The following is a 17,626-nucleotide window of genomic DNA, read 5'->3' on the forward strand; positions in this document are numbered from 1 at the left end:
GTATGAGAAATTTCTAGTTGATTGACCAGATGTGTTTAATGTCCTTGTGGTGGTATGAGGGGTCCTGTGTGAATGAATATATAACAGAATGGAGACAAGCTTGTTAATAGTGTCAGACCTATACAGAAACATAGCTATCAAAGCAGTTTTATTACGTAGTCATGCCTAGTTGGTGCTCTGTCTGCTTTCAAAACTGGAGATGACCAGTGGAGTCCTTTGTGTGTCCAGTGTTGTCTGGCTGTAGCATCAGTGTTGAGTGCACACCTGTACATAGGGCACGGCAATGGCCAACTGTTCATTCTGTACTATGCACTATGTTATGCTAAGTTGATCCATCCATAGTCTACTGCTGGGATAAGTGACATATTTCTTACACCATCTCCATCATGAGGCCATCTTGGCTTACTTCTCCAGCAGGACTGACTGGATGACTGGAGTGGAGATAGCTTGAAGGTGGAGCTGAAATATTTTGTTTGCCTTATCGGCAATGTTACTTATACCTTGTCAAGAATACGAAAGCTTGACAGGGAAGTACCTTTGTATAATTTGCTCTTTACATATATTTTCATTGTTTTAATACATATTAACATTAGTTCAATTGATCATGCTTCTTAGTAAATGAAGAGTCAATGTTGAACTACACTTTTTTCTGCTGTTTTGTCTTAAGTTTGTGTAATATGAAGAGGAGGAATCTTTCTGTCATGAAGCAACTGGTATTTAGCCTCAGATCTTGATGATGTATGATGTGAAGGATCAACAATCGTTGAGGTTGACTGTTGACGTAGAAATGCTTCAGTGTAGTTTGGCTACATAAAAGTACAACTCATGTGGTCACACTTGTAATTATCAACATTTGATGTTTAAAGTTCTCTGATCTCAGTAATACAACTGTAAAGCAATATTTGAACTGTTAGTGTTGATAGTAGGTTTCCCTCAATGAACTTCTGTCAAGGTTTGATGTACAGGCACGTCCCGTGTCAGGGTTCCACCACCAAGTGGTTATGGAGGCTAGCATCATAGGGATCTTGGACCAATGTCAGCCAGTTACAGTGGAAACACTTGTTGTTAAGTCATATGACTGACAGTGCTGAGACCCTACACACTTGGCATGTCAGCCCACCCGTTTGCCCTGTGGTTGAGGTGGAGCAGCCAGCTTCACACAGAATCGTCACACAGGCAGCATGTGGAAAGAAGGAACTTTGCTTTGTTTGGTTTTATATGCCCTAACCTGTGCAATCTCTCCACAGCCTGAGTGACAGGAAATCATGGTTCTATATTCAGTGTTATGTTTGCTGCTGTTACTTTCTTGCTTTATTGAACAATATGTTGTTTACTTGTTGCATGAATACAGAACATGTTGAACGCCTGTGCTACAATCTGAAGGTTCTCATACCGTCAGTTGTTTGGGAGTTTAGTCCACAGGGGTTACTATATCCCAGCTATAATGAAATCCTGTAGACATGTTCCTGCAGTCAACACTGGAATGGTGATAGTATGAGTGAGGACACTGGAAGATGGAAGACACAACTCAGGGTCCACTTGACACCTACCCCTAAAAACTTGTACATACTGTATCTAGACCCTGACAGGTGGGGTGTACCATGGTTATGTAGAAGTGCTTTGTTCCACATCACCACTTGCTATGTGTATACAGCATCAGAGTAGTGAAAACAGGCCTGATGCCTTGGCTGCAGCATTGAACCATTTGGTGATTTGTAAGTTCTGTTGACTTTGCAGCTTTGTTTTTAACATATACAGCAAGTTCTTAATAAATATCAGTTTGGTAGGAAGTTGTTTGTCATTTGTTGCTTTTACTTTTTCTTTGCCAAAATGAAGATCACAAGTGTTTAAAGATCACTTGCTGATGGTGTTGCAACATTCTATGCAGAGTTGTCCCCCTTTGTTTCACAGGCCAACCAGTATTGGACCTGATCAGCATCCTTGGTTTGTCAGGAACATAGCACCATGCTGGATGTCACCACAGTGAGCGTACATCACATTTCTTTACCACCTATGTTGTTCAGACATACTTGTAAAATAAAAAGCTGTGAATATCACAGAATACTGAAGACAAAACGCTACTCATAAATATTCCAATTTAATACAAAACATTGACCATGTTTACAGAGATATTATGTTTTTGCCCTACAGGAACTAATACACTACTGAGTGTTTGAGGTTCCTCCTGACGCTCATACATCTGGTACCACAAGGTACCTCTAGGGTAGTATCGCTGAGATACTGGGAGCCTTGGCAGCAAGATACTATCTTCATCACATGCACTACACTGGGACCAACTCAAGATTCACACATCTAAATACACCATGGAAACGTAATTCCATACATCCATGTTAATATCCTCTAATTATCCCCAAGTTTACCTTCAGTAGTATGTCGTCTTGCATCGGTTAAACTATAATGAAACCCTGATCTAGTGGAAACATCTGGACAGGTATAGAGCAATCCTCTATTTGGAAAGGAGAGAATCCAGACCCAGGGAACCATCTTGTCTGATCCGTTAATTATTGCATTATGGCAAACACTGAGGATTTTCAAACTGAAAAACATAAATATCAATATTATGTACTACACTTGCAGAGTGATGTTTGGCACAGGTCTACCTCCACTTTGGCAATCTCCATGTAAAAATTGAAAAAATGAAAATTCATGTGCCCTACAGATTTTGAAGATTTTGCAATGATAGATACATGCAATGCAGAATAATTGACATGCACCAAACACTGATCAGCACAGTAACCATAGATATCCACATGTCTGATCACAGGCAAACTAGCGCAAATGTGGTTGCGCATAGAGAATATGACAAGTCTTCTTATATGCGAGTGAAGCGTGTAAGAAGACTGGTCATTTTCTCTATGCTGTGCAACTCATTTGCGCTACAGTCTGCCTGTGGTCTAATCCACATGCATCAAGAGTCCTATCTGAGTACTCAAGCCCAGAGAACTTGGATTCAAAGAACTGTTTCACCTTTAAACTTCAATATGCATATCTAACAAATATGATATATATATATACACACACTGATATATATCCAGTGAAACAAATCACTACAAGCTGACATTCCTTTCACAGTATGACCAGTAACCTGGTAACATGACCCAGTACCAGGTGCACCCACTGACACAGAGACTGCTGCGAATGTCCTGTCTTAAAAATATTCATGTTTTGTATTGACTTACGAAGGCATATAGTCAGCATAGTTCAGTATCGTTCTGCGCTGTTCTAACCAATACTCCAACAACAGATGAGTAAACTTTTCAACAGACTATTTAATGTGTGGGCAGAAACAATGATGAAATGCATCAGACTCATTCAGTAAATATTTTCCTGTATTCTCCTTTTAAAAGAATATTTTCACTTAAAAGAACTAAAAATTTATGTACAATAATGATAGTAGGACAAAGCAGTCAATATCCATCTCAGTCGTAATTACTAGTCAAGAATACATTAACAAGCTGAGCACATACCAACTCCAACTTTTTGTCTAAGTCAAAGTTGTTGCCTTGAGAACTCAAATACCATCAAACTTTCAAAAGGCACCAGAGTAGGTGCTTGTTGGGAATATGTAATGTGTGGTTTTCAAGAGATGCCTCATAAGAAGTTTAAATTGGATTACTATCTTCTCCCACCAGTCTGTTCTTCCTGCCTAACTACTACCTTCTGGCCATCACAAAAAACATCTGATTCATGAAGACATGTCAGCAGTAAACAAAAGCATGTTGTTTGCAAGACATGAATTTGTTTTTTTGTAGACTATTTTTCTGGGAATATCACATTTGTAAGAAGAATCATTCAGTTTGAAACTACATGAGAAATGCAGAACTATAAATGTACTTTGTACAAAACGTCCCGTAAGATGAACTTTGTGACTGCCCAGTCATCATAAGGTTTCTAAATTCATGGCACCAATGGCAGAAGGTGACACTGTCAGTATATAGCCATGGATAACCTTATGCCTACCACACCAGAGTAGAGTGATCAGGCTCTAGAACCATCTGTCTTTCATTTGGAGGTACAAATCAAAGTAACACAACATATTTGACGGAAACTGGTTTGTATCTGGAGAAGAAGTTTATCATTGTTTGGGTGGAGGAGCATGCGACAGATCCAGCAGCCCGGCCATAGCTACTGATGGCAGGAGGACGTTCTGTATGTACATGTAAGGGTTATTGTAGTCATTGGCCTGGGCTTCCAGCATGCTTGGGTTGTTGTAGTAATCAGCCTGTTGATGCTGTTGTTGCTGCTGCTGTTGCTGTTGGGCCCGGTTGTCCACTACAGTTTCTGCACCAATGGGTGGGGGAGGAGGGGCATTGTGATGGTATGCCACCATTGACGGCGGCATGGTTACTGTTTCATAGACCATATTATGCTGTTGCTGCTGTTGTTGTTGTTGTTGTTGTTGTTGTTGCTGTTGTTGCTGTTGTTCCTCCCCCATGTGTGACGCTACTTGCTGTTGCTGTTGCGGCTGTGGGAGGCTGTATATGGGTGCTTGCGAGCTGTGAGCTGCATCTGTCATCTGGTCCGAAACGACATTCATAATAATCGTCTCATGGTCAGGAGCCACAGACGTCACAGATGTAACAATAGGTATTTGCTTTAGTTTGTACATTCGTTTTTTGGCTGGAGGAGATTTTATTGCCTGTTTGATCGCATTCGCAGCATCAAGGACCGCTACTTTTCTAACGGGTGGAAGTGACTCTTCATCACCATGTACCATCCTCATATGACGTCGGAGATTGTACATGCGCCCAAATGCCGAGCCACACCAGCACTTATGGTCCTTTGTCTTCTCGTGTGTCTTGATGTGGCGTCTGAGGGCATTCTTAGCCTTGAAAGACATATGGCATTCATGGCACGGAAAGTCCCGGATTTCTGTGTGCTTGTACTTGTGGTGCATTTCCAGCGTCTTCTTGGCATGGAAGGCAGCACCACACACTTCACAGATGAAGTTGCGAAGATTCTCAAAGTGCAGTGCAATGTGTCGCTTGAGATTATTCTGTTCGCGACACTTGTAGCCACAATACTGGCAAGTATGGGGCTTGTCCCCTGTGTGGTATCGGATGTGGCGCTGCAGAGCCTGTTTCCTGAAAACAGGGAACACATTTACAATCAAGTAACTCTCCGTAATGTGCCACATAACTAGGTCTTGGCAATACTTTAGGTATATGAGTGTATTGCAGGTAATCTTAAAGAGAATTCTAACAGGAATGTTATCTAACTTATTGTGTTGGTAAACATGTGTACATATATTTTAGACATCTACTCCTATAAACTAATGCACCTAACTTTTGTATGTGTGCGTGGATGAGTGCGTGCGTGAGTTCAATATAAACAGAGCTTTAGATGAGTTTGTCCATGTCATATTAGATTCAGCAGATAATATGAAGAAAAGGACTAAGACATTTAAGCAAACCCATAAAACACCCTTAAGTGATGAGTGTAAAACTGCATGACAAGACGCGCACAAAGAACTTAAAAGTTTTCTGTGTAGACCCTTGGAGAGCAAAACTAATTATTTTTGTAAAATGAGAAATAAAGACAAAGCTTCATGAAGAAAATTCAAATCTAATGTGCGTAATCAAAGATTGAACAAACTGAGTGATTCTATCCACAATCGTGTTATGTTCTGGAAACAAATTCGTTCATTTAGAAAGAGATCAAATCCTAAAAGTAATCTTTGAAAAAAGTGAATGGATGACACATTTCAAGGCAGGTTTTTTTAATGCTGCTGCTTTTCCAAGTGATGGTACACCTTTCGATGATGATATTATCACTCCAGTGACTATGACACTGTCGATCAAATGATTTTGGAAACACAAATTTCAGTAGATAAGACTAAGAATGCTATACATATCTCCAAGAGCGGAACAGCAGCTGCTGCCAACATTATAATCGAAATGGTTAAATGTTCTCAAGCCGAATTAATTCCCTTTATCCATAATTCCGTTTAATACTGAATTCGAAAGTGGTTCATTTCTATTGCCATGTGTATATATACTACAACCCTTTAGTTTAACCCTCACTTCACCTGAAGAAGAGACTAGAATCTGTCTCGAAACGTTGTGACCTTGTATAATAAAGAAGTTGAACCATAAAGCACTTTTAATTTGGTTCATTTCTATAAAGCTTGTCTTGCTCAATTATGGTTCCTATACATACAAAGGAGGCTCAAGACAATCCAGGCAATTATAGAGGCATATCTTTAATAAGTGTTATTTCGAAAATATTAACAACTGTTCTAAATAACAGGATCTCAAACTGGTCAAAAACTAAGAAACCAAGTTCCTGAATGCCAGGTGGCTCTTAGAAAAGATTATTCAGCTACTAACCATATCTTTACACTATATGCAATAATGCAAAAGTGTCCTTCGCGTTTTAAACACAAACTTTATGTAGCATTTGTTGACTTCAAGAAAGCTTTTGACTCTATGGAGCTGCTTATGAAAGTCAGGTTTCCAGGGGAAAATGTATTCTATTTTAAAATCTATGCACATGTATTTGAATATTAAATCATGTGTTCTTTGTGGTGATGATGTCAACGATTTTTTTACTGTACCATGGGAGTTTAGCAAGTGTGTATTTTAAGCCCTATATTGTTCTCCTTCTTCATAAGCGACCTGTATTATGATATTTCCAATTCAGTTAAACATGGAGTGCAAATGTGTTTCCAGATATGACCGAAATTTTTCTCCTTTTTGCTGATGATGTGATTTTAGAATCAGACACTACTGTTGAATATTTTAGAATGCTATACAAATGAATGGAAATTATTTGTCAATTTTGAAAAAAACAAACAGTTATCTTCAGAAAAGGTGGGCCTGTGGCCTCTAAAGAAAACTGGTTTTTAAATGGCAAAAATAACTCAAGCAGAACTATATCTATCTGTACTGACATCTAGAAATACCAGACGCATATTGTCAGTTCTTGACTGGGCTTATTAGACTTATTAGTTCATAAGGGCAGACGACTTTCAATAAAGAGACGTTTAAGGATATGTCCATTATGTAACTCGGTCATAGAAGATGAAATTCACTTCGCTTTTGTATGCCCACATAATGCTGATTTAAGAAAAAAATATATCCCAACTACCTATTAAAATATCCCTCAACTGCCTTTGTTGCCATTCTATCCTCCTAAAAAGAAAATGTAATACTCACTCTTGAACTCTATGTAAAACATGCTGTTATCCTTAGAAGCAATATCTTATTTGAACTGTAATTTCTTAACATGTGCTGATAACGTACTTGTATTACTTGTATATGGGCCGAAGGCCTCAAGTACAGTAAATATGTTTGTCAGTCAATACTATTGATTTTGTATATGTTTATGTTCAGGTGTGGCAAACATATTTCCTGACGTTTGTGACATCAAGGGACAGTGCCATACATTTGGTAAGGGTTCTTCCACACTGTATTGTAAATAATTATGTTGTACACTTATATGATGATTCATGGTCATCATGAATATAAACACTATATGTTCATACACATACGTCTACTCTATGACCTAGGTAATCAATAATTATTGCATTGATTATGAATGATTGTAGTATCTATTGCTAAGCCTCACATGTATTGGCTCATGAATTATTGTTGCATACTCTGATACAGTATATTTATTTCCACAGGGCCTTCTTGTCCTATTAGTTTGCCAATAAACTGATATCTATGGGATGTATTTGCCTTTGTGGTATATATAAAAAAATCACACTGGTTACATTGGCGTCATTGGCATCATAGCAGATGTTCAAAAGTAAACAGTAGTGCAGCCAGTGACAATGGACAGTGGTGAAGCCAGTGACAATGGACAGTGGTGCAGCCAGTGACAAGAGACAGTGGTGAAGCCATTGACAAGGGACAGTGGTGCACTCAGTGACAAGAGACAGTGGTGCAGCCAATGACAATGGACAGTGGTGCAGCCAGTGACAAGAGACAGTGGTGAAGCCAGTGACAAGAGACAGTGGTGCAGCCAGTGACAAGAGACAGTGGTGCAGCCAGTGACAATGGACAGTGGTGCAGCCAGTGACAATGGACAGTGGTGAAGCCAGTGACAAGAGACAGAGGTGCAGCCAATGACAATGGACAGTGGTGCAGCCAGTGACAAGAGACAGTGGTGCAGCCAGTGACAAGAGACAGTGGTGCAGCCAGTGACAAGAGACAGTGGTGCAGCCAGTGACAATGGACAGTGGTGCAGCCAGTGACAAGAGACAGTGGTGCAGCCAGTGACAATGGACAGTGGTGAAGCCAGTGACAAGAGACAGTGGTGCAGCCAGTGACAAGAGACAGTGGTGTAGCCAGTGACAATGGACAGTGGTGCAGCCAGTGACAATGGACAGTGGTGAAGCAAGTGACAAGGGACAGTGGTGCAGCCAGTGACAAGAGACAGTGGTGCAACAATGACAAGAGACAGTGGTGAAGCCAGTGACAAGGGAAAATGGTGGACAATAACATTCCATAGATGGAAGGAGCAAAGGTCTGTGCATTGCGGAACGATAATGACCAAGTACTGTAAGACTATGGTACTCACCCAGACACTTTGTTACACATGAGTTTCAGCCTTGAGGTTACTAATTGGCACCATATATCAAGTATCTTATATTTAGCAAGTGATACTGACTCTGACTGAAATACTTGTCACATTCTGTATATTCCAGTGGGCGTTTGTCAATGACAATTATAAATACTCAAAGTAACATACAATATATATCACACAAAAGTACTGATGACAGCCTACAGTTGAGACCATGTAAGGAGAGTTACCTGAAGTAAGCCTTGCCACATTCTGAACACAGATACTTCTTCTCCTGTGTGGAGAGACCCGCCTTCAGACAGTGATTGTACGTCTGCCGGTGTTTAGCAAGGGCCTTGGTTGTCCTGAATGACAGCTGACATGTGGTACACTCTAGTGGCCGCTCCCCTGAAACACACACACATAAAGACGGGTGAACACAGCAGGACAGAATCAAGAAATACAAGGGGAAATGTGTCTAAGCAGATTCTGCAACAGCCACTAACCAACAATCAATCTAGCTCATTTGACCACAGGTCAGTGATAACACTACAGGATCATTGGATTACATTCATTGGCTTCTGTTGTTTACCCACTTAATTCGCTGTAACAACACCATATCTGCTTTTGAATATTACCTGCTCTTGCATCTTATAATCTGCTGTTTATTGTAAATACATGCTTAAAAATGTTCACTCTAGCGTCATTACATTGTACATTACTTGGAAATATACCTTGCATAACTGTCAGTCAGTATACACATCACAATAGCTCAGAAACATTGTGTAGAGAATAAAAAAGAAGTTGACATCCATAACATATTCTCTTATTCCTAAATACCAACTTCTACATGCCTCTCAAGAACCTACTAAAGGATCAGTTGATCCGAAACCAACTCCATGGAAATTCCATGCAAATGGTAAATCTGCTAGCTGCAAATTCTAGTCAGGCATCGGTACTAATTATGGGATGTATGTGAAGTAGTCCACAATCTGGATAAAGAGTGACCTACAGTCAAGATGAACATGTGGAAGAATGTGTGACGCCGTGTCTATCAATGTGTGGATGAATGTGTGACGCACATGCATGTATCCACGTGTGGATGAATGTGTGACATACGTGTATCTATCCAGGAGTGGATGAATGTGTGATTCATATGTAAGTATCAGTATCCACACGTGGATGAATATGTGACACACATGTATGTATCCACGTATGGATGAATGTGTGACTAACCTGTGTGTATTCTCATGTGGATCTCCAACTGCATTGGACGCTGAAACTTCTTGAAACACACATAGCACTCAAACTTCTTCAGTTCTGGCTGGGGCAGGTCGCCGTGGATGATGCGGCGGTGACGCAGGAGCTCCTTGTTCCGTGTGAAACACATGTTGCAGTCAGGGCAGTCATACTTCCTGTGACCCACCAGATGCTGCAGGTATTGCTGCTGTCGCTCAAATGTTGCCCCACATTTATCACAGTCAAATGACGCCGCCTTGTCGTGTTCAAGCATATGCTCAGTATATATGGCAAAGTCTTCACATATCTCTCCACACTTCAAACACACAAAAGAAGTCTCAGCATGGGTCTTATAATGCATGAAAAGGGACACCTTCCTCACAAATGTCCTGTTACAGAACCGACAGATGTTCTTTGTGCTTCGCCCCATCACCTTGCTGTACTTGAGGTTGTGTTTCTCTAACATGTGCACTTTGCAATGTTTTTTCTTTGTGAACTTCTCGCCACAAGTGGGGCATGTATAACTGATGGCAGCAAGAGTCTGACAATCGTGATGCAGAAGTTCTACCTCATTTTGCAGCTCTCGTTTGCAGTGTCGACATGACAGGAGATTGTTGCCATGTGATCGAATATGAACAGCCATTGATTTGTAATGTTTAAACTCCATCCCACATGCCTTGCACACAAACTTCTTCTTTTGAACATAGAGTCGCTTTGTTTTTGATGTATTAAACATGGATTTGATTTTACGTTTTTTCCTTCCTCTTCTCTGGGATCCAAGTGTGTCAGGTTTATCCCCTGGTTCTATATTGCCCCCCTCCATTGTCTTCTTCTCCTCCATCTTCACCACAGCTGACTGTCTGGCCTTCCCTGTGCCAGGCGGCCTTCCTCGCTTGTTGGACGTTGGTTTGGGTTTAGGTACATCATCAAAACTAGCAACATCATCCTCACACTCAGAGTCAGCATAACTTTGACGCAACTTTGTCATCCTTCCTCGTGACGACACTTTAACTTCTTCAGTTGGTTTATGAACTGGAGGTGCAACATTCTGTTTTCTCCGGGATTTGGTGACTTTAGGAACATCCCCTGACGTCTTTGCTCCATCCTCCTGTTGATGATCTTTCTCTGTTTTCACAGGGACAGTCTCCGCCTTCACAGCACTGGGTTCACTTTGACTGGACTCTGGAGTTTTGATCTGACCTCGGAGCTTCTGCAGGTATTCCTCCAGCAGGCCCACAGCATTCTCCCGTTCCCCTGATCCAAGTGTGGAGAAAACAGCTTCTATGCCTACAATCTGAAATAAATTTGAAAAATGTACATTAACACTAGGTGACACCATAAATCCATGGTACAGCAGCTGACCCGGACAGTTATTATCATCAGGGCAAATATCTTTCAATATCTTGAAAGCAATGGTATGGTTTAAATGACTAACAGTAGCTGAATATTCAGTAGACATTAATTTCATGATTAATCCTTGTTTATGGCATTATTGCCAGAATCACAAACACTTTTGTGTCATGGGTTTTCAAAATTGGAAACCTAATGTCAGTCTCTTCAGGAGTATTCTCCACACAGTTTGTTGTTTAATAATAATATCACAGTCTCCAATATTTCAGTTATGTCTGAGTATCCTGAAAATAATCTGTTTTGGCCCTGATACACTAGTGGCTCTATCAAAACCACACTCTTGTGTGCAGTTTTATCAATTAAGTGTAGAGTGTCTTATCTTATGTATACACTGTCATCTCCCTTCTGTGAGATTTCATCACTCCTGTGCACAATTTCACCTCTAATGAGTGCAATGTCTTCCATATGAAATGCCATCCAGCCTGTGTGCAATGTAATGTCTCCTGTGTGCAATGTAATCACCCGTGTGCAGTGTAATCACTCCTGCGTGCAATGTAATCACTCCTGCATGGAATAGCATATCTCCTTAGTGCAATGTAATGTCTCCTGTGTGCAATGTAATGTCTCCTATGTGCAATGTAATCACCCGTGTGCAGTGTAATCACTCCTGCGTGCAATGTAATCACTCCTGCATGGAATAGCATATCTCCTTAGTGCAATGTAATGTCTCCTGTGTGCAATGTAATGTCTCCTGTGTGCAATGTAATCACCCGTGTGCAGTGTAATCACTCCTGCGTGCAATGTAATCACTCCTGCATGGAATAGCATATCTCCTTAGTGCAATGTAAACTCTCCTGTGTGCAATGTAATGTCTCCTATGTGCAATGTAATCACCCGTGTGCAGTGTAATCACTCCTGCGTGCAATGTAATCACTCCTGCATGGAATAGCATATCTCCTTAGTGCAATGTAATGTCTCCTGTGTGCAATGTAATGTCTCCTATGTGCAATGTAATGTCTCCTATGTGCAATGTAATGTCTCCTGTGTTCAATGTAATGTCTCCTGCATGGAACATCTCTTCTGTGTGGCATTAATGCCTCCTATGTACAATGCAATTGCACCTGTATGGAATAACAATATCTTCTGTGTGCAATATAATCACTGCTGTGCGTAATAAAATCACTACTGTGTGCAATGTAATCTTTGCTGTGTGCTTCAATATCATCCTTGTGCCCATGTGTGCAGCGTTATCTTCCCTGTGCCCAAAGTCATCTTTCAGTGCACCAGTGAAGATCCAGGATAGAATTGATCTTCAGTAACCCATTCTTGTAGTAAGAAGCAACCAGTGGGATCAGATGGTCATGCTCGCTGACTTGGTTGACAAGTCTTCAAATCAAATTTGCTTTGATCAAAGTTCATGCTGTTGATCACTACACTGTCAATTCCACACTTAATTATTTAATGACTGCTGCCATATGACAGGAATATTGCTGAATGCAGCATAAAACTAAACTCTCTCATTCACTGAGTGGAGATGGCAAAGTCTGCCAATATTTAATATATGGATAGATGATAAATAAATAAATGTTCATAAAGTTTTGGTTCAGGTGGGCAGGACATGCTCTCTGTTAGCTGCATTCAATTTTTGCCATTGTTCACCTAATTCCAGTATTTTTTTCCCATCTAAATTCATCCTACCACAGAGAAGAAATCAAAAATGTTTTCAATTACAATTATATTGTGGTCTACAAATAAGAGATAATGTATGGATGACAATCATTTCAACAAACACTGGTCTGCTCAATATGAAACTCAACAGGAAGCTGGTTGTTTCTGTGGAGACACTTAAAGGGGCACTGATGCGGAGCGAGTAATGTTTCTCGCCAACGGTCTAATTTCGAAATCAAACCGCAAATTGGTCAGCGCCCGCTCCTTCGACCGTGACGGACAAAGGAACTGGGCTCCTGTCCATATTAGCAGAATTTCTTCACCTAAACAGTCGGGAGGCCGGATGCCCATCATATGCCATTTGTTTAAAAATATCCATGGTATTCCTTGTCTGATCGTAACCAAATATCCCAGCAGTGTAGTTCTTTTCGGATGCCTGGATGGTATAGTTACTGATCCAATTTCATCCTATTTCAGTGTTTTTAACCTCGATATTTAATCATGTTACATGAAAATATGATGTCTACAGGCACGTAGAAACGATGACTTTGCCTTTGGTAGAGAAATCTGAAAATTTTCTTACGTAAAAAACCATTATTTCACCTATTTACCCAAGTACACAGCAAATGCCCGTGTGTATTCCTTATGTAACGAAATTCCGTTGGTATCCTCAAAACAGTTTCGGCCCAATAGTGTTTTCAGGCTGCATGCGACACAGAGATTACATCTTCCTTGCTGTAACTCGTGTTTGATGGTGTAAACCTACACGTGTTAATTGTCATCATTCTCTGGATGGTCAATTAATGAATTTATAACAGGTATAATTAGTAGTAACACAACTTCGGTTACTCAACAAAGGTTCCCATTTGGCATTTCTCCTGTCTGGAGTAAATACTCACCATTATAAATTAAGGTCTGTAATGGCAAATGTATTGTATGTTATGTAATATGTGCATGTAAGTGATGCAAGAGGGTTTATCAACTGAGATACAAAAACAAACATCGATCAAAGGATTAACCGATAACTCACTGATTGATTAATTACTTTTATCTTCTAGCGGATCTTCAAAAGGCAGTGTGTGTAGATGACTACACCCTGTCGTAAAGTGTAAGTGCAAAAACAACATCCTCCCTTCAAAGAATTAACCACCCTTGCGTTGATTGATTGATTGCTCATTATTGGTTAACTAAATTACTTAGAATAGTGGACATCATACAATTAGTTGCCAGGTGTGCTATCTTGGGAGACCAATCAGAGGTTTATCTGGTTTTCACCAACGAAAGACGTGACACGATGTGTTACTTTTTCGCAAATGAGACAGTTGTAAGACACGCGACACAGAGCAGGATTATTTACCAGCTGCAGATGAATGGAATACGATTTCTTTTACGTGGATATTGATGGATACATTCCTGAACAAGGTAGTAGCCTGACATCGTTGCTATAAAATTAGTCTGTTTTACATTCGTTTTTTGCATTTTGTTTTAATTTATTTGTTGTAGCATTCAGCAGAATCTGTATGACAGAAAAAACACACCAGATCGCGTATGTGTGTGAAATAGGATCCACATTGGCATTCTATACAATGTATAAATGTTGCTGTTATGTTAGAAATTTACTATGAGTATAAGGAGATCGTGTGTTCTTTCATTAATTTTCAGAATCATACAAGTATGACAATAAACTAACTAGGGTTATGAGACAAAATATAGAGACGTTTTCCATCCTAATAGTTTTTTACCATTTCTACCACGGGCAGATGATTAACCTTCAAAGTGTTTCATTTGTTTTCATAATACATTTGTAATGAAGTAAAAATGACTTCACCTCAGTTGATCTGTCTATAATTAAACTATCAATTGCGCTTACGGACTGCGCAGCAGAGGTCACGAACCAGTCACAAATTCTGGGATATCATCCGGGTACTCATGGGAGAAAAACAATAACAAAAGTTTACACCAGTCCACGGAAATTGCTCCGCATCAGTGCCCCTTTAAGGCTTCATGCAAGATCATACACACAGTGAAGTGTCTAATACGTCCCAGATGTAACATCTCACCATCGTCCACACTCAGTATGGGAGTTGTTGCATTTAATGTGTCTTGGAATCAATCACAACCATACTTAATTGGCTGCAAATACAATTTCCTTGTGAAGATAAATCCTAAATAGACCAAATAGCAAACTTCAGGTGATAGATTAAACATGAAATATTTATTTAATATCTGTGGTGATAATCTTTACAACTTGATATCATAAATCATTCCACACTACTGATCTTATCACTATTATGTATTATCTGAAGAGGTTGCTTCAGTCTGTGAAAATTTGCGTGAATTAGAATCACGTCATCATGAGGCATTTCTGTCTATAATGTCTTATATCTGACAAGACTCATTCAGTTGCAATGAATGGTCCCTTTGCAGTTAGAAACAACCCTTCAGTCTAACACATCCAAACAAAGGTGATAGATAAGCACATACCGCAGTAAATACTTGCACAAGCCTAATTATTGTTAACAAGTATAATAAACGGTAATTAGAAGTCACAATAGCTAATAAGACCTCCACGTAACGCCGAGATGGGGGAGTGTGGTGTGTGCTTGAGAGGGTCTGAGCGATCTCGTTAGTGGGGCCTTGGTCACACACGACCACGCCCCCCAGATTACATTATGCGAAACCGTTTTCCGTTTTTCTCATTGAAAATGTGATTACCTTTTCTTGTATAGTCGAAATTGACTGCTTGGCCATACTGTTGGGGTATATGAGCTGTTTGTCACAGATTTCACCCTTGGAAATTTGACATGGCGGAGTATTCGTGTGGAGCCTCCAATTACCCTCTTCCGGTTAAGGGATCAATCATTGTGTAACTATTCGAGCACCTGCAACTGTCTGGATCGCAAAAGCTCGAAGTTATAGAATTATACCTTTCGCTCTTTTTGGACCATTCGCTGCAATTGTTACTTCCAAGACTGTTTTTGTTTAGCACAAAGTAGCCTAACAAGTTCTAAGCACCCTAATAACACCCCATCCCGGTAAGATTCCGAAAGGGTGTTTATTTGTGAAGCATGGCGAGACATTTAACGTATCAATAAATATTTGTCTTACTTCGAATTTATGGTCAGCACCTCGACAGAGTGTGCCTGTGTTAGTGTGTTTTTTCATTCGCTAATATCTCTGTCTCTGGTGTAACCGAAACGTCAACCGGATTTTTTACGTTAAGCTGGTCGAAAGGAAATTGAAAAAAAAGTTACATGCTTTTATTCAGAGCCAGTCCAGGTGGACATTCAGTAATCTACTGGGTTCACATCACCAGGGATACTCTACAACAGGGATAGGTCACTCGCTTGCTTTCTTTACCATTTGTACTAATTAACGTGTGCCTCGTCATGCTCCAAAGCACACAGTGACTAGGCTCGTTCCCTGCGCAACTTCAGCTATGTTTAACAGAACTTCAGCCAGTTTATTCTATCAGTCGGAATTTTACAATGAATGAATTATAGTAAGAATTATGTGAATAAATGAAAGAAATAAATAAAGAAAAGGAATAAATGAAAGAAGTACACATGTCAATGAATGAAAGAATAAATAATACACCGCGGCCTTTACTCCCAAAACATATTAAAAAACGCAAAGCACAAAGCGTTCTATAACACCTTTCCAGTTTTGCCAAATAATAACATCATCAAGAAAGAAACAAGTTATGGAAGCATCAATGGCGAATCAGATCAGATCGGCGATACATATTTTTACACACCTCAAATACACCCTAACGTTTTGTTTTAGATTATGAAACGATCACTATTACTTGCAAACACATTTCACCTGATAGTATATTCCCCTCATAAGAATTAAGTAATTATGTGAAAGATATTTTTGAAGTAATAACTAGAAACATTCAAACAGCGGCGTGTAGTATTTCAATGGCGGATCAGAGGAGAACGGCGATATGTCACATTTTTCACACACCTCAAATACACCCTAACATTCCTATTTAGGTCCTGAAACTATCACTATTACTTGCAAACACATTTCACCTGATAGTTTGTTCCCCTCATATGAATTAAAGGTGTATGTGAAATATGTTTTTGGGGAAGTAACGAGGAATACTCAGACAACGGCGTATAGCATTTTAATGGCGGATCAGAACAGATCGGCGAAATGTCATATTTTTCACACACCTCAATTACACCCTAACAGATGTTTAAGTCATAAAACTGTCAACGTTACTTGTAAATACATTTCAACTAAAGGTATGTTTTGCTTCTAAAAATTAAACGAATGTGTGAAAGAAGTTTTTTTTATCGGCGCAATTTAGTCTATCTACGTGGTGAATCGAGAATAGAAGCAAGTGAGCTATAACATACCGACCCGAAACTTTACTACAAATCTACTGTCCTAATACGGACACTAATGCCAATTATTTGACTTAAACTGAAGTGACAAAATAGTTAACCTATCTCCTACATATAGGATTTCTGTTGTTACAACACTCAGCGATCAGCTGTTGAAAATAAACCGGGCTCACTATACGCTGCCACCATATTAGCTACACTGGTTACGTAACGACCCGAGACAAGTTCAGCGGCTTTTCGAGGAGTTTCTTCTCCCCCTCCATATAGGCTCCCTGATATCACTTATGTAGATATATCGTAGCGTAGATAGGGGAGGTCTCTACGCCAGATTCAAGCCATGTGGTGTATCAGACACAAATGATTTCTGTGGGGTGATCGACACTGCGGCCCGAGACGAGATCCGCCCTGGATCAGACAAACCAGTGATACCGTGACACTCTCCGACTTTCATTGAATAGTGTATTTAGAGAGGTTGGGGTACTGCA

General features: G+C 39.9%; 1 protein-coding gene across 1 annotated transcript; it reads right to left on the bottom strand.

Annotated features, from left to right (window-relative positions):
* Positions 1-2,085: 2,085 nt before the first annotated feature.
* Positions 2,086-15,629, bottom strand: LOC137278686 (zinc finger protein 271-like). Its single transcript, XM_067811195.1, has 4 exons — positions 15,502-15,629; positions 9,766-11,062; positions 8,781-8,937; positions 2,086-5,105 (listed from the first exon to the last, which is right to left on the bottom strand). The coding sequence occupies exons 1-4, from the start codon at positions 15,535-15,537 to the stop codon at positions 4,097-4,099; spliced, it is 2,499 nt and encodes an 832-aa protein (XP_067667296.1). The 5' UTR covers positions 15,538-15,629; the 3' UTR covers positions 2,086-4,096.
* Between the last annotated feature and the right edge of the window lie 1,997 nt (positions 15,630-17,626).

The sequence above is a fragment of the Haliotis asinina genome, chromosome 3 (genome assembly GCF_037392515.1).
Source record: "Haliotis asinina isolate JCU_RB_2024 chromosome 3, JCU_Hal_asi_v2, whole genome shotgun sequence".
NCBI lineage: Eukaryota > Metazoa > Mollusca > Gastropoda > Lepetellida > Haliotidae > Haliotis > Haliotis asinina.

Excerpts from the sequence above, each read along its gene's own strand:
- LOC137278686 (XM_067811195.1), bottom strand. The coding sequence starts at position 15,537 with ATGGCCAAGCAGTCAATTTCGACTATACAAGAAAAG. Across the intron at positions 11,063-15,501 it reads TTTCGACTATACAAGAAAAG|ATTGTAGGCATAGAAGCTGT; the intron begins GTAATCACATTT and ends AATTTATTTCAG. Across the intron at positions 5,106-8,780 it reads TGTGGCAAGGCTTACTTCAG|GAAACAGGCTCTGCAGCGCC; the intron begins GTAACTCTCCTT and ends CCCTGTTTTCAG.